Source organism: Diceros bicornis, chromosome 27 (genome assembly GCF_020826845.1).
Source record: "Diceros bicornis minor isolate mBicDic1 chromosome 27, mDicBic1.mat.cur, whole genome shotgun sequence".
Lineage (NCBI taxonomy): Eukaryota > Metazoa > Chordata > Mammalia > Perissodactyla > Rhinocerotidae > Diceros > Diceros bicornis.
In genome coordinates this window covers 16,767,086-16,792,945 of record NC_080766.1, presented here as the reverse complement: position 1 = coordinate 16,792,945, position 25,860 = coordinate 16,767,086, and the positions used below count along the sequence as shown (strand labels likewise).

Genomic DNA, 25,860 nt, shown 5'->3' with positions numbered 1-25,860 from the left:
TGTACGTAGCTTTTATTAACTAAATGACATCTCAAGCATTTTCCCATCTCACTAATAGTCTTGGAAAACATGATGTCATTGACTGTACAAATATTCTTTCCTATGGATTTACTATATTTTAGGTAACTATTATCTTATTGTCTTATTGTTGCACTTCACTTAATAGAAGTAAAAATAAAGTATACTATTACTGGGTATATATCCAAAAGAATTTAAATTAGTATCTCAAAGAGAAATCTGCGCTCCCATGTTCATTGCAGCATTATTCACGATAGCCAAGATATGGAGACAACCTAAGTGTCTGCCTATGGAAAAATGAATAAAGAAAAAAAATATATATACAGTGGAATATTATTCAGCCATAAAAAAATAAAAAAATTGTACCATTTGCAGCAACATGGAAGAAACTCGAGGACATTATGCCAATTGAAATAAGCCAGGCAGAGAAGGACAAACACCATATAATCTCACTTATATCTGGAATCTAAAAAAGTCAGACTCATAGTACCAGAAAGTAAATGGTGGTTAGCAGGGTTTGAGGGGTGTGAAAAATAGGGAGATGTTGGTCAAAGGGTACAAACTTTCTATTATAAGATGAATAAGTTCTGGGGATCTAAAGTACAGCATGGTGACTATAGTTAATAATACTGTATTGTATACTTGAAACTTGCTAAGGGAGTAGATCTTAAGTGTTTCTACCATACCCAAAAAAACCCCTGGTAACTATGTGAGGTGATGGATGTGCTAATTAACTAGATTGTGTAATCATTTCACACTATATATGTATATCAAAACATCATGTTGTACACCTTAAATATATACAATTTTTATTTGTTAATTATACCTCAATAAAGCTGAAAACAAAGTATACTAAAATCATGTTTCATAATAGAGTGTGAGCAATTTAAAAAATATATTTTTTATTTACAGAGGTACAACTTATTCTGTACACACAAATTACATGTCTTTATTACTTTATATAAAATTTGAACAAAAGACCATCTTATATTCAATACCATATTATCTTTAGTCTTAGCAATGAATGCATTCAGATAAAAGGGAAAGTGAAACTTATGAAATATACATGGTACCTTCTCTTCCCCGTGAGTCTGGAAAGTGATATCTTGTAATGCTAAACCAAGGTCATCTCGGTATCGAGCCTGATAATTAATAAATTCCACTATCCCTTTATTGGGCCATTGTGGTGGAGGCCTTTTAGACATTATCCAGGGTGCCTTAAAACAGCAAAAAAAATTCTTTAAACTCTAATTACAATAAAAAATACCTTTCCCACTGAAAAAATAATTCTCAAACAAAAGTGATGAAAAACTACCTTTATAGATATTATGATTTTCTGAAAATAGTTTTAAATATTACCAACATAAAACTTCTCATCTAGTTATAAGAAAACCTGAGAAATAAATTTTTAGAGATAATAAGGCTTCCCATCTCCTATCAAGTTTTAGGAAAAATCTTCTAAAACCCTATAAAGGAGCTGAAAGTAACCTGCCTGAAATTTTAGCTGCAATGAGGACAGTTTGTCATTCATTCATTCCCCAAATACTGAATATTTACTCTACCAGTCAGTGCTTTATTTGCTGGAGATTCAGCAGTAAACAAAACAGATAAAAATTCTTGCCGTTATGGAGTGTACATGCTGGTGGGGAGAGACAGAAAGAACCACATAGCATATGTAGAATGTTAGATGATGATAAAGCTTTGGAAGACAGGAAATATGCAAGACTAGTGGAGGTGGTATAATTTTAAGTAGGGTGGTTAGGGAAGGCTTTTTTGGACATGGTGAGGAAACAAGCCATGTGGGTATCAGAGGAAGAGCTTTCCAGGCAAAGGAACTAGCTACACATGCTGAGGACCTGAGACAGGGGCCTGGCTGGAACAGTGGAGGAACAGCAGGAGGTAGAAGGACACGCAGAAGACTGTCGTGCCTGGACAGCGAGGCAAAGAGCTTTCAGGAGAGGGAGTGATCAGCAGTGTCAAATGATAGGTCAGGTAAAGTGAGGACTGAGAAGGGACCACTGATGATCTTGACAATGGCAGGTTCAGTGGAGTGGTGGGATTTAAAGCCTCCTTGGAGAGGGTCCCCAAAAGAGTGACAGAAGAGGACCTAGAGACAGCAAGTACAGGCAACCATTCCAAAGAATTCAGCTATAAAAAGGAGAAGAAGGGGCCGGCCCGGTGGCGCAAGCGGTTAAGTGCGCGCGCTCCGCTGCGGCGGCCCGGGGCTCGCTGGTTCGGATCCCGGGCGCGCACCGACGCACTGCTTGGTAAGCCATGCTGTGGCGGCGTCCCATATAAAGTGGAGGAAGATAGGCACAGATGTTAGCCCAGGGCCGTCTTCCTCAGCAAAAAAAGAGGAGGATTGGCGGATGTTAGCTCAGGGCTGATCTCCTCACAAAAAAAAAAAATAAAAAAATAAAAAAGGAGAAGAAAAATGGGGCTATAAAGGGGTGAATAGGGTTATCTGGACAAGTATACTTCTTCTACATTAAGAGTTTTTGCAACAGTATTTGTCACAACTTGCTTCAAATTACATACAGGTGATTTTTTTAAAAAGTGAGTGTGTGTATTTGTGTGCACACACACATATTTTATTGTCTTTTTCCAATATGAAAAGAATATATATTAATAGCAAAAAATTTAGAAAATATAGAAAACAATACAATTTTATATTAGTCATCACATGGCAATAGGTTGAGCAAATTGAATATTGGTAACTGGAGATTGTGAAGGTAGACTACCCTTTCATGAAATTTGTATGAAAAAGAAAGTAAGGCCTAGGGAAGAATCTAGAGGAGGATTCAAAGTTTAGGTAGGAGTTGGAGGATGTAGAAAATATTTTAGCATATTTATAGGCTGAGAGGAGCAAGGGGGTCCGGGTGCTGAGATGTAGGAATTAGAGGAAGTGGTTAATGGAGCAAGGTCTGAGAGAAGACATGAAGTCATTTGGGACATAACATTTTGTACCAAAGATACAAAAATTTAGGCTTTTACTTGGAGGAGGGATACCTCTTTCTCAGAGTTACGAGCAAAAGAGGAACGTCTCATGAGGATTTAGACAGCTTTATAGGTGGATTGAAGAAGATTACAGAAATTCAAGTCATCTTTAATATCTGCCCCATTAATTCATGGAGCTGAGAGGCAGAAGTAACCCAGATTACTAAAATATGCAGATAACTCAAATATTATACTCTGTCAATACTCTAATTCTTCTCCCTCCCAAATTATAGTTAATTAAAGGGAACAAAACAGACTGATTTATTCTCCTTCTCCTTCCCATCCACAGAGATGCTAACGACGAGTAGCTGGAACAGAAGGTATAAGCAATAAAGACGTAGTTAATTTAAAAACTGCATGATCAGACTTTAAATAATTATGAGATGACTATATTAAGACATTTTTCGCAATGTAAAATCCTCCCAAAGTTATAATCTTCGGTTGCGTATTTTACTCTACATTAATAGAGGACAAACCACTGTGCCTTTTTAAAACAGGTGATCATATTTCATTTTTATAACATAACTGAAATAAGGATGTATCTTATAATTTATGGACTGTTCTAATTTAATTAAAAGTATTTTTTTCCAGTTTAGTGATATATAAAATAACGGTGTATTTTACAATAGATTGGGTTTTAATTTCATTGAAATGCTGAATATTATAATACGAATTTGGAAATGCAGGTTTTGTTTAAAATTTATTTTTTTAAATGTCAAATCTTATATCTTAATACTGCATCCATTTATTGGTTATTTAGGAGTGCTTACCTCTTTATCCATATTTTCATATTCACAAACTCTTTCAATGGAAACTGCATTAGTTTCAATTTCACACGCTTTCCTTACCCAAAAATTCAGCGATTGAGTAATCTGGAGGGAAAAAAACCACAAGTTTAATGAATGTTCTTGAGTTTTTTACATAATATGAACAATACTTTATAAGGTTTCACTTTTCAGAGTTTTCACGTACTTTATCTCTTCTGATTATTTAACAACTTTAGAAGTAAGCATCTTTATACATATACACACATACGTCTCTCTTTAAGTATATTAAACTCACAAACATCATAAATAACGGTTATTTGGCAGAAGACAGAATGAATATAGTTTGACACATATTAATGTAATCCATACTTGGTGCAAGGAATGACGAATACCAAGATTGATGGGCTATGTCTCAAGAAATGTACACCCTAAATTAGAAAAACAATTGTGCACAACATTACCTTTGGCATTCGTCACCACCTTTCATCAGAAGGAGGATTCTCCTAACTTTCTGACTACTCCTGTCTCCTTTATTTTTTAAAACTCTACTTTCTTCTCACTCTACCCCCAAATATAAGTTCTCTAAGGTTGTGATTCTAGCCTAATTCTGAAAGTCAAAAAAACCCTGACAATTCAGGTTTTTGTAGAGTTTTTTGCCCAACCATTTGATGGCCAACCTGATTTGAACTGACGTGGGGCTCTTTCAAGTGTTTGTTTAACCCACTTAGGTGTACATTCACACATTTCACTGCAGAACAAGTAGTCTCATTATGGGGTTCTGCCCCAGGCCCTCAATACATATATGTACCATATTTCCTTTCTGGAAGCCTAAATTCTGAATTCTGAAATGCAACTGGCCTCAAGGGTTTTGGATAAGGGACTAAGGTCATGTACCCAAATCATCTAGACTTATCTTTTAAATAATGTGGAATTATATTAAGCACTTTAAGGAATTTTCTGTTTTACAAAGGGGGCATGAACACATTCATATCACTAGTGCTTTGCAATGTAATATAAAATGGGGTTTATTAGGGAAAAACCTACAAGCAAAGAAGCAGCAGAGCATACACTCTCCCCAGAGCTTGCATTATCTCCTTGCTCAGGCTGGGCAAACTGGATGGACAGGCCACTGTGGAGAGAGGCCCTACCCCTGTTACACTCTATAAATCTATAAAGATAGGAAAGCAGGAAACCTCCAGGTAACTTGGTAACAGCAGGAGTTTCCTGGTCCTCTAGCATATTCAGACTTGGGTATCGGTCTGTTCTTTCTGTTAGCTACCTTAGAACTGCTGAGCCAGCTTCCTACTAGTAACAAAAGAAGGAAGAAATGAGCCTCCAGGGTAATCCAGATTTGTCTCTCAGATTTAGTTAATACAATCTATAATTCAGAAAGGCAAAGGAGAAGAGTTTAATTAATTAGATTTTAAGCATATCATATACCACAAAATCATTATCACTTACATTTAGGGCATAGGATATGGACAAACCAACTATTGCTGAATCTATAGAACTGCCAGCCAGCACAGCAAGCAGTGCAGCGAAGAACACCATTAAGTTGCCAAGAAATTCAAGTCTCACAGACAGCCACCTGGAATAATGGAAAATATTCCTGAACTGAGACGCAAAAGTTTTGGTGCACTTAGCATGAACTCTCCTATGGGAAATGGATAAGTAAACATCAACAGCTGCTTTCCTTTTTTCCTTCCTTACTTAGAACTCAATCAAACACAGGATTGTTGCAATGATGATAGATTAAAGGATTCCTCTGCATAAAAATACACTTTACTTTTGCAGAACTTTGCTTTAAAACTTAATCAGAATTAAATATCAAAAGAAAAGAACACCAGCTAAAATGAGGTATTGTATTTAAAAATCCTATTGGAAAATCAATTACCTCTCCAATTACATACACTGTTTTAGATGATAAAATTAGTCTGTAAAAGTTAAAATGTGCCCCACTACTATTTAATATTTCATTTTTCTCCTTTATGTGAAATTATAACTTCAAATTCAAAATATTATAAACATTGTATGCAAATAAAATATATTCCACAAATATAAAATACAACATAGAGTCAATATCATTAGTAATTTTAGTGGCATCCTATATAACCTTTGAAAAACTTGGGACCTCATTTTCATACTTTTTAAAATATAAATAGATACAGTTTAATTTAAATGTATATCAAATACTAGAAATATTTAAGGCTTTAATCGTTTTTTTAAATTTGATGAAATGCCATTACAAAACAATCTTTCTGTTCAGAAGTCGGTGAATAAGATATGTAAAAAGAGACTGGTCCTGAACTAGGTCTGTAGATATTGCCACCAAGTAATTGCCCAGAAGAACTCAAGGGTGGGTTCAGAAGCATTTAACTGTTTGAGAGATGCAATCACCAACCACCCTGAACCAGACCAAGACTCACCACAACAGCAAGGCCTATGATCTTTGCCTTATTTTTAATGCTAAGATCTCCTCTCTGGGAGGAGCTTAGGCCTTATTACCATAACCTGCAGTGTATGTGGAAACGTTTTCCAACTGAGCCTGCACAAGCGAATGCCCACTTCTCCCTTTTGAGTATTAATTCCCCATCCGAAATAAACGGCCCCTGCTTCCCTTTGTTCTGGACACCATGACTTTGGAAGTGATTCTGCATGGCCTCTTATTTGCTGTAAATATACCCTACTTTGCGTGACAACTACTTCTGGTGGAGAGTCTGATTTAACTTGCCAGGAGGCAAACCCACTTTGGTTTCGGTAACAATATGACTTACCTGTTTGAAATTACATTATTGTAGAAACAGACCAAGTTCTCATTCACCACCTCTTTGTTCTGCTGGATGAACCTCTGTTCATGTCCAAATGCTCTGATGGTGGACACCCCCGATAAAGTCTCACTAAAGTGGGAAATGACGGGAGAGCGAGATGCTCCTGCCAACCGTCGAATCTGCCGAGAGCTCGCCACGTAGTACCTCTGATCCGAAGACAGAAAGAGGCAATTGGAAAGATGTAGCAGAAACTGCTTCAAGAGTTTGAAAGAAGGTAGTGGGTTAAAGAGTGGCCCAAAAAGTTAAGTCCTAGCTCCCAGTACCTGCGAATGTGACCTTACTTGGAAATAGGATCATTGCAGATGTCATTAAGGATCTCAAGCCGAGATCATCCTGGATTTAGAGTGGGCCCTAAATCCAATGCTGAGTGTTCCTATAAGAGATAGAAAAAGAGAAAACACAGACATAGAGAGAAAGCCATGTGAAGACGAGATTGGAGTGATATGTCTACAAGCCAAGGAAAATGCCAGGGATTGCCAACAGCCACTAGAAGCCAGGAGAGAAGCATGAAATAGATTCTCCCTCAGAACCTCCAGAAGAAGCCAACCCTGCCTACACCTTAATTTTGGACTTCTGGCCTCCAGAACTGTGAGCAAATAAATTTCCATTGTTTTAAGCCATCAAGTTTTTTACAGGAGCCCTAGGAAACCAACATACCCTTGTAACAGTAAAAGTCCTCAATTCTGGACAGCACAACTAGAACAAAATTGGGCAAAATTTCACTTTGATAATGCTCTCAAATGACCGTTACTGAGTACCTACTATGGAAAAAGCTCTACGTCATGTGTTAAAAATGTGACCAGGCAGCAAACCCATTAAATGAAGGAAGCAGACCAAGTGCACAAACAATAATGTTTTTGTACCTGAGTATAATTACAGAAAAAAAAATTTTCTTTCTTTCTTTTTTTCTCTATGAAAAACACCAGTGCAGCTGCAATTATAATTGGCTACCTCCCCTCTGACTTGGGTTGAGGACAATTGAGACAGATAGATACCATGGAGAACTGGAGAGAGCGTGCCCTGAGTTAACTGGACCATCATTGATTAGCCCCAGATAATTGCTACAAACTGGAAATGAAAATCAAGATTTGCCACAATCTTGCAATTTTTTCAGGAAAATCTTTGGATCTGAAATTTTACGTAAAATCTCTGATTTTAAAATGCCTTCATTTTGGTAAAAGCACTGAGCAAGCTAAGCAAAAACATATCTGAAGCTACATATGGCCTGTCAGCTTGCAGTTTACAAGCTCTGCTCTATGCTAACTGCTCTGGAGAATGCAAAAGATTATGGCATTCTGGATTGCAAAGGGACTTAAGAGGCTGTCTAAATCAGGGATTATATTTTTGGGGTCATGGATCCCTCTGAGTAGCTGATTAAGGTAAGACACTTTCCCCTAGGAAAATATACATATGCATACATACTAAGAAGTTTTTGTAAAATTTAAATGAATTGCAGAAGCCCTGGAGTCCTTCCATGAAACTGTCCAGAGCATTTAGTTTAAGAACCTTTGATCTACATCAATACTTCTCATACTTTAGTAAAAACCAGCTGGAGGATTTGCTAAAACACAGACTTCTGGACCCCACCCTGAGAGATTCTTTATTTCCACCAGCTTTATTAAGGTATGATTAACAAATAAAAGTGGTATATATTTAGGTTGTAAAACATGATTTTTTTTAAGAGGTACAACCAGAGATTTTGATCCAATAGGTCTGGAGTATGGCCCATGGGTCCAGGGACCACACTTTGAGTAGCACTGATCTGAAGCAAATCTCTCATTTTATAGGGGAAAAAAATGAAGCCTGGAAAGAGAAGTGATGTGCCAAACACAGCAATCAGAAAAGTGACTAGAATTCAAGGCTCTTGAACCAACATTCAGGCTCACCCTATACAGTTCCCCCTAACAAAGCATGGTTTCTAGACTCTTACCTACTCCTGGTCATCCTGTGATAGTTTACCAAACACAAGACTATCACACAAAATTTCATTTGCGACATGGGGTTATTTTTTTTTTTTTTTTTTTGAGGAGATCAGCCCTGAGCTAACATCCGCCAATCCTCCTCTTTTTTTTTTTTTTTTTTTTGCTGAGGAAGACGGCCCTGGGCTAACATCGGTGCCCATCTCCCTCCACTTTATATGGGACACCGCCACAGCATGGCTTACCAAGCAGTGCGTCGGTGCGCGCCCGGGATCCGGACCAGCGAACCCCGGGCCGCCGCAGTGGAGCGCGCGCACTTAACCGCTTGCGCCACCGGGCCGGCCCATGACATGGGGTTATTTTTTAAGCAGATATAATTGATTCTCAAAACCACTCTTGATTTTCTAGATTTTTTTTTAACTTTAAGACATAGTGTCTGCCCCAGAGGACTTACAATCTCATTGAGAAGAAAATTTGTGGTCTCCTAAAAAACATAGCCTATAATACTAGCAGTATAATAAATCCATAATACCTGGATGAGTAAGATTTCTATGTTATTTTGGTTGAGAATACTTCACACAGAAAATGGAATATGACCTAGGCCATGAAGGGTAAGTAAGATCTAGACAGGCAGAGAGAATAGGGAAAACATATGAAGTAGGAGGAATAATGATAGTATAGATGTAGAATTGAGAAAGTGATTAACATTCTGGGCTTGGGTAGACTAAACTCCAATATGAATTTAAAACTCAGGTTTTCGGAAAGTATTAAACTACAAGAACTGCATCCTTTTGTGTAAAGAGCCTCAAAATACTTTTATATTTAATTTAAAATATGTGGTAAGAAATTTCATTTTACACTGCTGCCTCATAGTGACGTAAGTTTGGAGTTCAAATTGGTTGACCACATTTTAACTGGAATGTAAAGATATATAAGTATCATGAGAGATTTGTTTAGCTCTTCCAGGAATAGTTTTGCTGATATCTGAGATAATAGGACAAAAAGGCAGTATCTGTTTCTCCCTTGGATATGCAGGCAAAGTAACTTTCTGCTAAAATGTAAACAACATGTAGGTTTTGTGGTGGCCATAAAAATGCATGACTCAGGTCTCCCGCTGCAGGAGCATAGCTAACTGATAGTCCAGCCTATGCCCCTCCAGATCCACTACTCTATTAGCACGGAGGCCACTTTTCCCATAGGTTGCTCCCAGCCAATGACTGGGCATGGCAGGGGGTGCTAAAGCAGACCCATTCTTGGGACACATGGGAGTGTTCAATGGGCATCATTGGTTGTGGACTTCTTATTCACTCGACTGAACCTTTTATAGAACTCTTGGTTCTGCGATCCAAGACTCTTCCTACCCAACTCTTCTTCCTTCTTCTTCTCCCTCAGAGGGATCAGGCCTGCAGTGCTGTCTGTGGCTCACTCAACCTTCTCCTGCTCCCGCTCCTTTATCTTGTACAGGCATTTCCTCCTGTAATTCTCTAATACATCTAATCCTTTCTTGGAGTCTGCTTCTTGCAGAATCTGGACTGACAGGTGGTTTAAGTGAGTCTGAAACTATATTTGACTGTGAACTTATAAGTTATAATAACTTATATGTTATTAATACACATAAAAACCCATGTACTTACTTGTATAGTGAAATAGAGGAAAACTAAAGGAATAACTCCCAGAATGAAGAGTGGGAAAGCTCCCACAATGACCAAAATTGTTCCAACAACGTCCAATGTACAATTCACCCACGTCCGTAAGTAGTAATGGAAACGCATATCAATGATAAACATGTCCTGAAAAATATAAGGTCAGTTAACTTTTAACTTTTCATAGTTCAAAATGAGGGGAAGGAGAAATACATCATAATGTAAAAACAAAAAACATTTACCCAGATGTGACAATCTGATGATTAAATAAGTCTAACTACATGGTCTTTGCCCATCCCAACTCACCTCCATATATTTTTTCCACTGTGGGCCAACTGTAATAGTTAAGAGGGTGTTCTAGTAACAAGATGCCTATGATCAAGCAATTTGTATTTCCCAACAACAACCACATGGCACTTAATTTATATGACTAAAGCCAGACTCTCCAAATTAAAAAAAAAAAGAGTTCCAAACCCAGTAGTTGTGTCTTCAGCGGCATTAGGCTACCACTATTTACTATGTAAAAACTGTAAAACGCTCCTGGGGCATTCTTATCCTCTGAGAACATGTCCAATGGACTTCTTGGGTAGGGGGTTCCGAAAACAAAATAATCTCCATTTACAAAATTAAAAGCTGAAAGTGGATAATGGGAATGAGAGAAAGACAATGGGAAGGTCATGCATCAATTCATACTTTGTTGCATCTAACTTAATCAAATCTGTTTTTGTGATATAGGGTATGACCTAAGAGATCCCAGGGAATAGGAAGACACTGAATCTTGAAGGGATGAACTACTCAGTTCAGGACAAAACTGTTATAAAGAGTAGAGATGGAAGTTTATTAATACTCAGTCTGGCTTTGGGATTTTCCTGATTATCTCATATACCACATAGTGTAAGAAAACCATATTCATATGTAACCTCCTGACTGTCTTTAGAGCATACTTTCCCATATTCTTATCTAAGACCTGATCATTTGACATGTTACTGAATAAAAATCACAGTTATTGAGTAGAGAGTCATAGAGAAATGTCCATGGAGAGAGATAGAATGCTAGTGATTAAGTTCTTCCATAAATTTTCAAAGAACAGTGTGCACATTGGTGTAATTAAGCAAGATTTAATATTCCACCAAGCATTTATTATGCTAGGTACTTTAATTTGTATTTTCATGTTTTACCTTCATTTTCCTCCATATACACACCAACTTTTTTTTTACATATACACATAAAGACATTGTCATATTTTAAAGTTATGGACCTGTATTGTCTCATACAGGAACCACTAGTAATATGTAGCTACTGAGCACTTGAAATATGGTTACTACAAATTGAGATGTGCTGTAAGTATATAATACAAATCAGATTTTGAAGACTTTGTATAAAAAAAGAATGTAAAATATTTAGTTAATAATTTTGCATTGATTACAGTTTGAAATAATGTTTGAGACATTATGTATTAAATAAAATATATGATTATAATTATTGCAACTGTTTCTTTTCACTTTTTTATTGTGGTTACTAAAAAATTTAACATTATCGACGTGGCTTGCATTATATTTCTATTGGATAGTGCAGTTATAAGTGCTTAATAGTAAACACAATGGGGAAAACCATATAGGTAAGCAGAGACACTCTAGAAATGTCCAACCATCCCCCATTTACCATAAGCGAGTTGATAGTTTTCTTAACAAAATGCTTAAAAATTCAGATATCTCCTTATAGACTTACATTTTCTTCCCCTCCTCAGCCTAAACCACTGATTCTCAAACTCAATGTGTGTAGGAATTCGAGTTGTAGACACCAAAGCACACATACTTTTTGGATTCTTTCAGCAATTTTCAAGGGTCGTGTTAATTATATGTGTAACATGTGACTCTGTTATACATAAATTATAAATGTCCCAAGAATTAGAAATAAATTTAACAATGAAATCTATACTAAACATAATCCCATCTTTTTAGGATGATATTTTTTCTTTTTTTTTTCTTTTTCTGAGGAAGATTCACCCTGAGCTAACATCTGTTGCCAATCTTCCTCTTTCTGCTTGAGGAAGATTCACCCTGAGCTAACATCTGTGCCAGTCCTCCTTTATTTTGCATGTGGGTCGCTGCCACAACATGGCCGTGGATAAGTGGTGTAGGTCTGAGCCTGGGAACCGAACCAGGGCCACTGAAGCGGAGCATGCTGAACTTAACCACTAGGCCATGGGACGGCCCTTGGATGATATTTTTACAAATGAGATTATAAGGTACTAAATATGGATCATCATTTTTAGGGCATGTTATTTAATAAGGTATGTCTTTACTTACCTTGGTGAACCTATTGATGATCTGGCCTATGGGATTGGTTTCAAAAAACTGGAGCGGGAGGTGCAGTACATTATTCAACAGCTGAGCATGCAACGTTCGAGAGGCAGCCAGGGACCCTCTGGTGAGCACATAGGCTCCAGAGCAGACAAAGAGACCTAAACACAAATTGCTATCAGGAGCATGTCAACATCTTAAAGGAATTTTGTGTTAATAGCATTTATTTTGTAACGGAAAACTCAAATATCAAACTTAAAAATGTGTAACTGTGGACCAAACTAAGTATAAATGTATATGGTGTGTTGAAAATAAATAGAGACACTCTGATGGGTGGCCATGATTCCAGAGCAGGGCTCTCCTTATCCATGGGCATAGGTTCTAGAGAAATGCACAAAAGATAAGAGATCAACCAGGTTCACAGAATTTTAGCAACCTATTAACTTTATCATGTCCTGTGAATCAATGTGGAAGGCACTTGTGATGCAAGCCAAATAATTTCAGTTCTCTTAGCTTCTGGGTCCATGGGAGGGTTGCACTTTCTGGCCTCCTTGTGATTGATGGAACCAGATGAACAGTTCTGAAAAGTAAGCTGAGGGAGAAATAGCACATGATACTTTCAGGCTAGAGCATTTAATTGTTGGCGTCAGACCTGCAAAAGCTCCTATTCCCTTTGCACAGTGCCTGCCAACATTTAAAATGGTGGTTGGATTGCTTCTCCAGCTTGGGTGCCTAGAATAAGTAGAGTCCCTTTCCTGACTCACAATGGACACATGGTATGAGCGAGGAATAAACTTTTTTTGGTTTGTTAAGCTACTGAGATTTGGTTGGTGAGAGGATTTTTCTTGCAGCAACTAAAAAGTCAGAAAATATAAATAGTAAACATGTAGCTGTAGTGGAAGAGGTTGCAAAACAGTTATTAGCATCTATTGACTGTTAGCTGCATTTGACAAAATATGACAAGAAAGAGACAAGCTGGTAAAAGAGCTATCCAGGTGTGTAAGAAGAAATAAAAGGACAGAGAAACCCCAAATTGGGCAACTAGGAAGGCTGGAAGAAGAAACGTGTTGTTACAATGACTGGTTCAAGGATGGGTATGCGACTGAAATTGTTCCAAGGAGAGTAATTTCATGGACTTCCATGGAAGGAAGTTCTTTGAAAGAGAACCCACCACAACATGAAGCCTGAAAGTTAAGCCAACAAGTAGACCTGCTAAAGAGAGAGTAGTGGACACTTCATTAGAGCCCCGGGGTCAAGTGCATTTAAGACCTATGTCTAGACTTCTCAGTTTGGGGAGTCAATCAACTTCCATGTTACTTAAGCCAGTTTATTCTTGCGTCTTAGGGTATACACAATTGCTCCACTGCACTCTAATACAAAAAATTGCTAATAAAAGTGTGTTGCCAATATGATTCTTGTTCCTTCGTAGGTATAATGTTTAAAATAAAACAACAATAAAAAAATTGTTGACCCTGACCACCTTAAATTCTTTTAACTAGTTCTTTTATATTTTGAATAATGTCACATACTGCTGTTAAATGATTTCTCAGTCTTAAATATTTTCTATTATTTTCCTACCTCAGTCCCCCACACTTCCATCTTCCCATTCTAAAAATAGGTTGTTACCTTTTTTCTCAAACAAATATTCAGTGTTTACATTGCTACTAATCAGGTATTATTCAAGAAGTTCACTAAACTTGCAAAGCTTGTACCACTATTTTTCCATATGCCCAGTTTTCCATGCAACAAACACTAATTTATTCCCAAGCACTTCAATAGTCAGCAAATCTCCTCTCAATATATTCACACTCATCAGATAATGTATTATTTCTTTCATCCTATTTAGATCCTTCCTCCCCGCAACACAAACTACTCTCTTGGAACCCTCTGTCATTCTGCTCTAATCTGAAATGCGTGCAGGAACAGGCGTTTGTACTCTTCAGTTATAGAAATGTCCTTAAGTATTATGTACTTGATAATTTTCCCTTCCATTTACTGAGAGTCTTTTTGTGTAAATGTTGAATTTCCTGGATTATTCCTCTAATTTTTTCTTATCTTTTTCCTCCTCTGTTTTTTATGTTGTACATCTGGGAAAATTTCTTCTAATTTATCCTGTCACGCTTGTACCATCTTTTCAAAGTCTTTACATTTTTCAAGAACTTTCTTGTCCTAAGATTAAACTTATTTCATCACATTCTGCACTTGCTTTGTGGATACAATATTTTGAATATCTGAAGATACTAATTAGACATTTTTAAGCTTCTCTTCTGTTCCAAATATGACTATTTTACTTCTGGGCTCTGCTGCTCTATTTTTTGGCTCTTATTTATACCTTTGGCCTGATTAAAATGCACGACCATCTATCATTATCAGTTTAAATATGTAAGATAAAGACATGGTTAATTAATAGAGGTATCTCGTGTGGCTTTCTTCTGCCATTGCATACATTAATTTCCCCCAACATTCTCTCCTCTGAATAGAAGGGCTTACTTCAAGTTCCACCTAAGTGGGTAGGTGTAACACTGGAAGTCTTTATATGGGGATCCAGACATGTAGGCTGGAGCTCCTCCAAAAGCCACTTAAGGAAGCTTTCTTCAATGTATGTCACACAAAGTAGAAACCCTAGTTTCCTCTTTAGACATCAGCTTTCTAGCACTGCTACTGAGCCAGCTGCTGTATACATCGGTGGTGGGGGTGGTGGGTGCTGCAGGAGAGCTGACAGGCCAGGAGAACAAGGCTCTAGTGAATAACCTTGATTATTTCCATGCAAGTCAATCCTACCCTCTGTACCCATGACCGTGAGTTTAGTGTTTCTCCATGGCTTGACTGAACATCTCCTCTTCTGCTACAGCTTCTCCAGTATCTGTTCCTGGCTACTGGCTCTTCTACCCTTGATTATCCATCAGCATAACTGCTTATGTAGAAATTTATCACTCTGAAGTCCCCTGAAGCCTTTCCTTTTATATTTATTCACTGTCATTTCAGTGAAATATTGTGAGGTAAGTAAATGATCCACTCACTCTTAAACTAGAAGCAGGAGCGTACTCTTCAAACATTGCACTTTGAAAATAAGATGTTCATATTTTACGCATTGGATTAGACAATGGACATTATTAATAATGAGGGATAAAACACAATAGATTAGAGATATTCAGAATGTCCTAGAGATTCTAAAGCAAATAGCTGGGATTCAGGAAAAAACGTTCAGGGCTATTTCAATTTCAGAAAATGAGGTAAGATCTTTATTATCATTATAAAATATAAATCTAGTGCACTGGCCACTTAGTGGTTTAGTTTGACACACTCCGCTTCAGTGGCCTGAGTTTGGTTCCCAGGAGCAGACCTACACTACTTGTTGGTGGCCATGCTGTGGTGGCAACCCACATAGAAAATACAGGAAGATTGGCACAGATGTTAGCTCAGGCAAATCTTCCTCAGCAAAAAAATACATAAATAAATAAATAAATAAAAATCTAACATTTTCTGCTTCAGTACTCTAGTTTTGTTTGAATGTTAGCCTTCTGTATTATTCATAGCAGGCCTCTGGTATTAACATGTGAAAGTGCTGTTTATGCTTTAAAGCTCAGAAAAAAAAAAAAAAAAGAGCTAGGATGATGTCAGTGGATACAGCCTACTCTTGACTGGACCAGATTCCATAAGGTGTAGCTGTGGTCTACTGAAAAAAATCAGAAATTATACGTTTTCATTTCTTAGGCTCACCCTACTTATAGATAAATTATCATTGCATTTAATAACAAGTCTTGAGAAAAATTTAAATTTTTTTTCCTGAGGAAGATTCACCCTGAGCTAATATTGGAGCCAATCTCCCTCTATTTTGTATGTACATCGCCAGTACGTGACTGCCGACAAGTGGTGTAGGTCCACACCCAGGAACCGAACCTGGACACCTGCAGAGCGCTCTGAACTTAAGCCCAAATTTAAATTTTTTAAAATGTAAAACATTAAAAATGAAGAAAAAACTTAGAGAAGATTTATATTCTAATGACTAAAGATCCCTCTAAACAAAAATCCAATCAGGAAAAAATCTTTTTGATTAAACTGTGCATAATCTGTTGCCTTTGTTACAAAATATTTCCTATATCTACTGATAGTTAATTAAAAATAAGACTTTACACAAGTAAAATTGTGAACACTAACCTTGCATACTTTGTCTAGTATAGGAAATGGTATTTGCTCACTTAAAATATTCTTCAAAGGATGTGGAATCTCCCCTAAAGCTGTAACATGGTTCCCTGAATTGATTGTTCCTTTCCTACCAATCCCACCTCCTCCCTGGTCTCTGACTTTAGTCCCTTCAATAAAAATCCATCTTTTTTCCATCACTGCTAATTTATTTTCAGTCTGAAAAATAACTCCAATTATGTTACTTCTTTTTCCTCAAATTCTCAAAGTTTTCCACTTGCCTTTTCAACTATCATCTCCAACATGTCTCCAAATGACCTTCCCACCTCTAGTTCCCCTACTGCCTTAGCAGTAACCTGTAGACCACTCCAACTGGCACCCTCATTCATGTCTATATCCCCTCACCTTCCCCAACCCTGTCTTTACACACATCTTTCTCTCTGCCTCTATTGCTTTCTCTCCTTCTCTGTGTTCTCAATCTGACAAAATCCAATCCATTCTTTTAGTGTCACCTCAAATGCCAACTATGACTTGGATATTACTTTAATCTTGCAACCAAATATGGCCTTCCCCTGCTCTGAATCCTCACAATGCTCTCTTTTATTACTTTTACAGCACTCATTGCTTGCCATGTAGTTTTAAACTTTACTTACAATGTAGTTTTTAACAGATTCCCTTATTGATCTTCACATCAATCACAAGCTTCACCCATACAGTGAGCAGCTGTAGAGTCAAGACTTTTTTATTTATTTATTTATTTTTATTTTTTGTGAGGAAGATCAGCCCTGAGCTAACATCCATGCTAATCCTCCTCTTTTTGCTGAGGAAGACCAGCTCTGAGCTAACATCTATTGCCAATCCTCCGCCTTTTTTTTCCCTAAAGCCCCAGTAGATAGTTGTATGTCATAGGTGCACATCCTTCTAGTTGCTGTATGTGGGACGCGGCCTCAGTATGGTGGGAGAAGCGGTGCGTTGGTGCGCGACCGGGATCCGAACCGGGGCCACCAGTAGCGGAGCGCGCGCACTTAACCACTAAGCCACAGGGCCAGCCAGAGTCAAGACTTTTGAGTCCTGAATGACTTAACATATAAGCCTCAGTTTCCTCAGCTGTAAAATGGGGACAATAACTTCTTTCTAAATAATTACTTTCAAAATTAAATGAGACAAATAAATTATCTAGGGTGGGCCATGTAGCTGACATATACAAGTTATGGTTTACTCTTCTCAAATAGGGTGAATTAAAAACATAAGCATTTGAATTATCCCAAAATATTTGAAAATTATGGCATCGATTTTACTTGAAATAAAATAATGCCATATGCTTGTGTTTGAATCAATTAAGTCAAAAATAGAAAAGAGAAGTAGGTGGATGTTATTTTTTTTTTACCTTGCATTAATCCCAATAATCCATAGATGTTAAGTTTATTGCTTCTTATTTTCTTCCATTCTGTGAACTCATTCACGTGCTTTGTTTCTTTCACCCAGGCACTAAGCCATAGATTCTGTCCAATGCCCACCAAATTCTGCCCTAGGTAAGTGGCCACACTCAGCCACACCCAGAGCCAGCCGAAGGCGTGGAGGTACTTCAGAATGATTGAGAACTTCACCTAACGGCAAAGTTGATATAAAATTAGGTTACTGCACTTAAAAGTCAGACAAGCTAGATTTAAATCCTACTCTGACATTTCCTAAGCTTTCTGATCTTGGTCAAGTTATTAACTCCTCTAACCCTCAGATTGCCCAACTGTAAATTGGACTATTAATAGTAGCCACCTTATAAGTACATGTAAAGTGCCAGCACAGTCCTGACCACTTAAAAAATAAATGCTCAATGTTAGTTACTATCATTAGTAAACAAGAATATACACAGCTAAATAACATGCAATCCTGATTAAACACCACTATAATATCCAACAGTTCCATTAAATTTAATTTCTTCAAACTATTATATAGTAACTCTCCTCAAATTCAATGAAAAATGTATGGCATTTATTAATAATGCAATGTAATCTTTTATATTTGAGTGGTTAATAACAAATAACACTAGTTATTCTGGTGCTTACCCCACCAACAGGGATCCTTTCTTTTTTCATTGAGAACTGCTTTCCTTGATCCAATGAGGGCCTGATAAAGCAAGACAAGGTATATTTTTTAGGTTTTAGATAAACTAAGCACTTTTTAAAAAGTTACATATTCTCAACCATTCTGTTGCATATTCCTCTACTTCCTTGACAGCACCCTGACTTGCCCTAATGATAACATTGTTTCTTTAATCTTCTCAAAGGGAGATTGTTTATTCTCCCATACCCCACATATTTTAGGGCCAAGGCATATTGTCTGACTTTTTACTGCTGCTTCTAGATAATTATCCTTTAAACGTGAGCCGAATTCCTAGATGGTTTAAACTAACGCCATCTGGCTGTACCATAATCTGTGCCTTTGCATCTACTGCCTCCTGGCCTATCAGAAGACTAGCCTCAGGCTCATTCACCCTTCTTTTGTTCTGCCACCATCCTGGGTGATGTCATAGCTTACATGGACAACTGTATTAAACTCAATCTCTTCACAACTTCATGACTTTCATACTTCCAGAGTCCTTCATCTGCATTCTACTTTGGCAATCAACTTTCATGACCTTAAACCATGAATCTTATTACCTGGAACTAACCCACTCTGAAAACCCAACTCTAAACATTTAAGTCTCTGGCCATAACCTCTTCTATTTCTAAGTTGTACATTCAATTACTCTCACTACACTTGGTTTTTACTCCTTCTAGACTCCCAGTTCCCAAATTCAACTTTTCATCACCCTTGCCCTCTAGGATTATCAATGATCCTGGTTTACTTGGGATATTTGTGGTTTTAGCATTGACTGTCCCACACTCCAGGAAACTCTCAGTCCCAGACAAACCTATGCCCTCTCTCTATTCCCTTCATTACCCAGCCTATATTCCATGATTACCATTTCATCCAACCTGTGGTAATACTCTGAACTCTCAGGCCCTGCTTTCCTTCCATTAAACTTCCGTATTAGAACTCACATGTTAGTTTTCGTCACAATTGCTCCCTACCTATGGAGTGCTGCTTCAAAAAATCATACAACCTTGCAAATTGGTTCCACTATAAATTAATATCTTCCTTTCACCTGGGCTCTTAATAGTACCTAGAAATTCTTGCATCACTCTCAGAAGGGGGCCTCACATCCTACTTGATGAGAAAGTAGAAGCAGGCCGGGAAGTCAGTCACCAAACCTCTACATTTATCTGCATCTCGATCCAGCCTTTTCCAGTTCTCTCCTGCAGCAAACAAAGGTAGGTCTCTCCTCAGATCTAAGGATAACCTTATGACCTGAATTCCATTCTGTCCCATTTTCTCAAAATATATTTATTTATTACAGTATTTCTACACTTTCCAGTCAAAAAGAGTCACTTGACAGTGCTTGTTAAAAATAGAGATTACGAAATTTCCCTTCCAGAAATCTGTCTTTTTAAACAAATGATCCAAGATATTCTTATTATAAGGCAAATGTAGGAACTCCTGAATTAGTCTCTCTTTTTTCTAATCTCCACTTTCTTCATTTCTACTGACTTCTTCCCTTCAGCCCATAGAGAACAACACATTCTTCTCACCTTAAAACAAATACCATCACCACAAAAATGATCCCATTCTCAATTCTATGTCCCCCTTCAGTTACCATCCTACTTCTTGCCTTCCTTTTGTAGATAAACACTTTTCTGCCAAACCAACATTTCCTTCTCAAACTTTCTGCCACCTGGCTGAAACTGTTTCCATCAATAGTGCTTTGATGAAATAAGTCAAATACTTATTGCTGTATCCATAGGATATTTGAAAATCATTTCACTTAAACTCTCCATGACATTTAATATCATTGACCACCCCCTTGTGCAAGGGACTTTTCTTTTTACTTCCCTCCCACCACAGGTTTGTATTTTCTCCCACCTCTCTGGCCCTCCATTAGTTTCTCTTTGAGCTCCTGTCTCTGTCTTCCCTTTGATGTCTATGTTTCCTTAGGCTCAGTTCTAGTCATTATTTCCTTTGTATGCCCTATACTCTCCTGACCAATCTTATCTATTCCCACAGTTTCAGTAACCTTCTTCTTTGTGGGTGACTCTAAAATTGGTATCTCTAATCCATATCTCTTCCTTGAGCTCCAGATCCATTCAGTCAAATGTCTACTTGCCATCCACTTCATTTCTTTGCTTGTTCACGTCATATACACCCTAAACTGAACGAGTTATTTTCCTACCTCCTCTAAATCTTTCTCTGGCTTTGTAAAGGGCCACACGCTTCCTCTGTCTCAATCTTGGCATTTTTCTTTTTTTTTGGTGAGGAAGATTAGCCCTGAGCTAATATCCATTGCCAATCCTCCTCTTTTTGCTGAGGAAGATTGGCCCTGGGCTGACATCCATGCCCATCTTCCTTTACTTTATATGTGGGAGGCCTGCCACAGCATGGCTTGATAAACGGTGTGTAGGTCTGCGCCTGGGATGTGAACCCCTGAACCTCGCCGCTGAAGCGGAGTGCGCCAACTTAACCACTGCGCCACTGGGCCAGCACCTCATTCTTGGCATTTTTTTCAACCCATCACCAAGTATGTGTCAATTCCTCTGGAACTGTATTGTTGGAGAAATATTTGGAAAATATCGACTAGCATGAAGAAGAGTAAGGACAGAGGAAGAGGTAGAGGAGGAGGAGGGAAAACAGAGGAGGAAGAGAAGCAGGAGAGGAAAATACATTCATAATTCTTTGTTCCAGAGACATTCCTTACTAACATGCTTGTGAATATTGCCATAGTCTTTTCTCTACATGTGTGTGGTATCAAGATACAAATGCTGCTCTATAACCAGTCTTTAATTTTTTAAAAATTTTATACATGGTCTTTGTCACTCAGTATATAGTGAACATCAAATAATATTCTATAACAGTATTATATTTTATCATAGGGCAACATATTTCATCATTTTACTATATTAAGATTTATTTAGAAAAATCAATAGTTCTACTAGTTGTAGTTTTTCCTGCTCTAATTATTACTATGAGAATCATTCTTTTCACACATCTCTCATTGTCCCTTGGAGGGACATAGAAGCATGAGGTATGCTAAATTCTAAGTCATTTGATGTATCTAATATCAAACTAACCTCTATAAATACTGAACTAAGGTACACATCCCCCTCTTTCCAGGTTTCCCATTTTATTTCTCAGAATTAGAAATGCCTTATTTGATCAGTCTGGTAGTTCTTCCCTTCCTGTTTCTGGCACTAGTGTCAAAAAACATTCTGTGGGAGGTGGCAGTACATGCCCTTTGTAGAACCAGCTTCACTATCAGGAAAAGATACACTATTTAACAGACACTTTCACTGGAGTAGCTCCTGGTATATGATTTGGGTTAATTACTGTCATCATCCTTCAAGCTTTTGGCAGGGCTTCTGTTTGGATAAGCAAATTTAGCATTGGTGTCAAGCCAAAAAATTAATCCTTAATGTAGCTGGATATAAAATGCTATGAAACCCAACTGTTAAAAGGGAATCAAAGCATTCTAATTAGACATAACTAACAAAGACCAATAATTTATTGGACACTATACAGGAGTGTATTTCTTCTCCAAACTACAATGTTATTTATTCTTTTTCCACAAAAATACTGCATTTGGTTCTGGGCACGTTGTTGTGAATAACAGATTTTATTTGAATTTTAAAAGAGCAAATTATTTTATGCTGGTAGAGAAGTTTCATAATGAGTCTTGTTCTGTCCTTCAGCAATACCTAGGAAAGTTGGCACAATACCCACCTGCATATTGTTGTATAAAAGATATAAAATTAACATACTGAAACCATTATCTCTCAACTGAGCACACAGTTGCGAAGTATGGAATACGTATGGGAGGATTAAAGCAATTAATAGAGTCTGATATGAAAGCCAGAAGGGGGCAGTCTAGATACTAAAATAATGTTCTCAGTTTATTTTATTCAGGGAAGATAGTAATAAATATTTAAGGAAATAAAATAATTAATATATACCATATATATTTAGAACAAAAAATAAAATGTGGAAACAGCTCAAATCATTTTAGACCTTATTAGAAAATTGAACTAATGTCATAAGGTAATTCTAATTCTTAAATTTCAGAGGGAGGGATTCTCAGACATTATTTGGTCTAGCTCTCTTTCCACCTCTCTCCTGATGGGCAGTTAGCCTGTTTCCCCCTGAACCCTTCCATGAGGAAGACACATGGTATTTTGTCTCAGTACATCTCATTGTAGAGAGTCTCTAACTTGTTGTAAAGTTCCTATCTTCTAATCCCCAGTCTATCAATTCTGTACTAATTGGAAATAATTGAATAATTCTAAAAAATAGAAAATTAGGTTGAAAAGTCAGGAAAATTTTTTCCATGTTATATTACCAATGGAATTTGACGATGGCTTGGATATGGAGTAGGAGAAGTCAAGGGTGACCGCAACATATTTTTATCTAAGCAACTGGAAGAATGGTGTTTGCCACTAGCTGAGAAGATTGCTCGAGAGGCAGATTTGTGTGCGATGTGGGGAAATCAAGGGTTCTGTTTTGGACATGTAAGTTGGAGGTGTCGTTTAGACATCAAAGAGGAGGGTCAGCTGGCTGTCCAACTCTAGAGTTCAGGGGACAGGTCGGGCTGGAGATATAAACTAGGAGGCATTAGTGTATACAAGGGATTTAAAGTCGTGAGGCTGGATGACAACACCAAGACGATAAAGAAGAGAAGCAGTCTAAGGTCCTCATGATCAAAGAGGAATGATTTAGTTGACCTATTGAGTCAGCTGCATCGGGTATGCACACAAGGCTCCAGCCTGCAACATCCACACCATCCACACACCCTTAGGAAAACCCAGTCCTTTCAAAAAATATAAATTCAAGGTCCATTCTTTTACTCAAAGTCAAATCTACAAAAGTCTGAGCTATTAGATCCTAAAGTGCTTGCTTCCCTGCAATTCATTCCAATTTTCTATTTTAGCAATTTTGGCCAGTGGCCGCTCCCTATAATTCTAGTCACTTACTTTTTTTTTTTTGGTGAGGAGATCAGCCCTGTGCTAACATCTGCTGATCCTCCTCTTTTTTTTTTTTTTTCGCTGAGGAAGACTGGCCCTGGGCTAATATCCATGTCCATCTTCCTCCACTTTATATGGGACGCTGCCACAGCATGGCTTGCCAAGCAGTGCCTCGGTGCACGCCTGGGATCCGAACTGGCGAACCCTGGGCTGCCACAGCAGAGCGCACGCACTTAACCGCTGGCGCCACCGGGCCAGCCCCTCTAGTCACTTACTTTTTAATCTGCTTATTCTTATTCTTTCCTTTTTTCTTCCAGTCTCCTGTTTGCAACTGCTGGGGGAAATATTGGGGCAAATAACCGATTCGGCTAATTTGCTTCAACCAATGCTCATTTTAGTCACTTACAAAAAAAGAAGTATAACAAAATCCAATCAGGGTCAAAGTTTTATTATTTTTATTTCTCTCTCACTTTCTCCCATCACTCTCTCACTTTCAACCCTCCCACTCTCCCACCCTCCCTCCCTCCTTCCCTTCCTTCCTTCCTTCTTCAAGTTTTTCTAAACAGACTCTTCAACTCCTACACCACGTCCATATTTCTAGGTCACATATCCTGGCCTGATAATCTTCCTAGCTCACTGTAGAATTTTCATGTTTAAAGTCTATTTTCACATTCACATCTGTAGTGTGTACGAATGCTACAGGTTGGGGATATTTTTAGCACACAAAAAAAATCAGAGTGGATTTCTACTACTAGAATTTGGCTAGAAATTACTGACAGTCTAATGAGCATATGTTTCTCAAACTAAGTCACATCCATCTCACTTAAAAACTTAGACCCATCCATCTAACTTATAGTTTAAAATTTGGAAACCACTAAGTACATTTTATATCCATTATAATGTATAGATCCTTTTTACAGGATGCATTTTAAATGCTAAAAAAAGGTAACTAATTAGTCCATAATCCCAGTGAGCTTGGTATTATCCTAATACTCACCTATCGTTTTGCTCCAGGATTTGGTCTTTCAGTATAGTTCTGGAGTTGATTACACTGACTCGCTCTAAAGCATGGGCTGGAGAGGAAGATGGTGAGTGATTTTATATCCATATGAGCAAACAATGCACAACATAGAGAGAAACATGATGAAAGATTATACAAGTTGGAGAAACTTTTGTGTTCTGGATCCACAGGTATACTGAGAGCCCTTTCATTTTCCCCATTATTTCCCCTTCACCTAAAATGTCTTGTAACATCTTAATAAAACTAAGATTCCATAGTGAAAAAGCCTACAGAGAAATTCTTTTTGGACATTACAGAGGGGTGCTAACTTGTTTTGCATCTTCCACAGAAAGGCTAGCTATTTGCTCAAGAGGAGCACGACTCTAGTCTTTAAAAGAAAAATGCAAGGTCAAGCCTTATAGACAAATGTGATTACTGTGAAGCTTATTAAGGAAATTCAACAGTAAATTCTCCAAATCTCTTTCATTTTCTTATTAATGTCATTAATACTATTAATAGCTTTCTATGTGGCAGGCACAGTTCTAAATGCTTTATATATATTAACTCTTAATTCTCAAAATTCCCCCTATGAGGAAGAGACTATAATTATCCTTATTTTAGGGATAAAAAGACTGAAGCATCGAGAAGTTAAGCAGGTCACACAAACCAAGGTCCCACATCTAGAATAACAAGACTGAGGTTCAAGTTACTGTTAGTGAATTTGATGGGAAACATCTCAGAGCTGGGCAGATTTTTGTCTTTTTTTTCACAGTATGATACTTAAACTCCTTGAATTTCAGACTTCTCATCTTTTAAAGGAAGGAACTGGACTTGGAGATTTCTAAGGTCTGTTATGTGAATTCCATGCTTATTTCTGTAAACATGTAAACATGGAGCCCTTAATGGAAGAAGCTGACTCACATCAACTCCCTCTATGAAACACGGATTGCATGTCTCACAGAACGAAAATTCACTTTGGAGATGCCTCAGCGTCTCCTACTTAAGGCACATGCTCATCTTTATAGCTTATAATAATGTTTAAATTTATATATTTACAATTTACAGAGCACTTTCACATACTTTATATAATTTGAGCAACAAAATGAGCTGATAAGATAAAGAAAATAGGTAAGCTTACCCATATTTTTCAGGGGGAAGAAAACTCAGATAGGATAAGTGACTTGCCTGAAATCATC

The 25,860-nt window shown here is 37.6% G+C and overlaps 1 protein-coding gene across 1 annotated transcript in view; it reads right to left on the bottom strand.

Annotated features, from left to right (window-relative positions):
• LOC131423120 (multidrug resistance-associated protein 1-like) overlaps window positions 1-25,860 on the bottom strand; it is an 80,930-nt gene that overhangs the window by 5,664 nt on the left and 49,406 nt on the right. The window contains exons 16-24 of the mRNA XM_058570701.1: window positions 24,662-24,737; window positions 18,682-18,742; window positions 18,006-18,225; window positions 12,482-12,636; window positions 10,164-10,319; window positions 6,557-6,756; window positions 5,244-5,370; window positions 3,786-3,887; window positions 1,092-1,235 (exon numbers count right to left, since the gene is read on the bottom strand). Of these exons, the coding sequence (XP_058426684.1) occupies window positions 1,092-1,235; window positions 3,786-3,887; window positions 5,244-5,370; window positions 6,557-6,756; window positions 10,164-10,319; window positions 12,482-12,636; window positions 18,006-18,225; window positions 18,682-18,742; window positions 24,662-24,737 (1,241 nt within the window). The remainder of the gene's footprint in view (window positions 1-1,091; window positions 1,236-3,785; window positions 3,888-5,243; window positions 5,371-6,556; window positions 6,757-10,163; window positions 10,320-12,481; window positions 12,637-18,005; window positions 18,226-18,681; window positions 18,743-24,661; window positions 24,738-25,860) is intronic.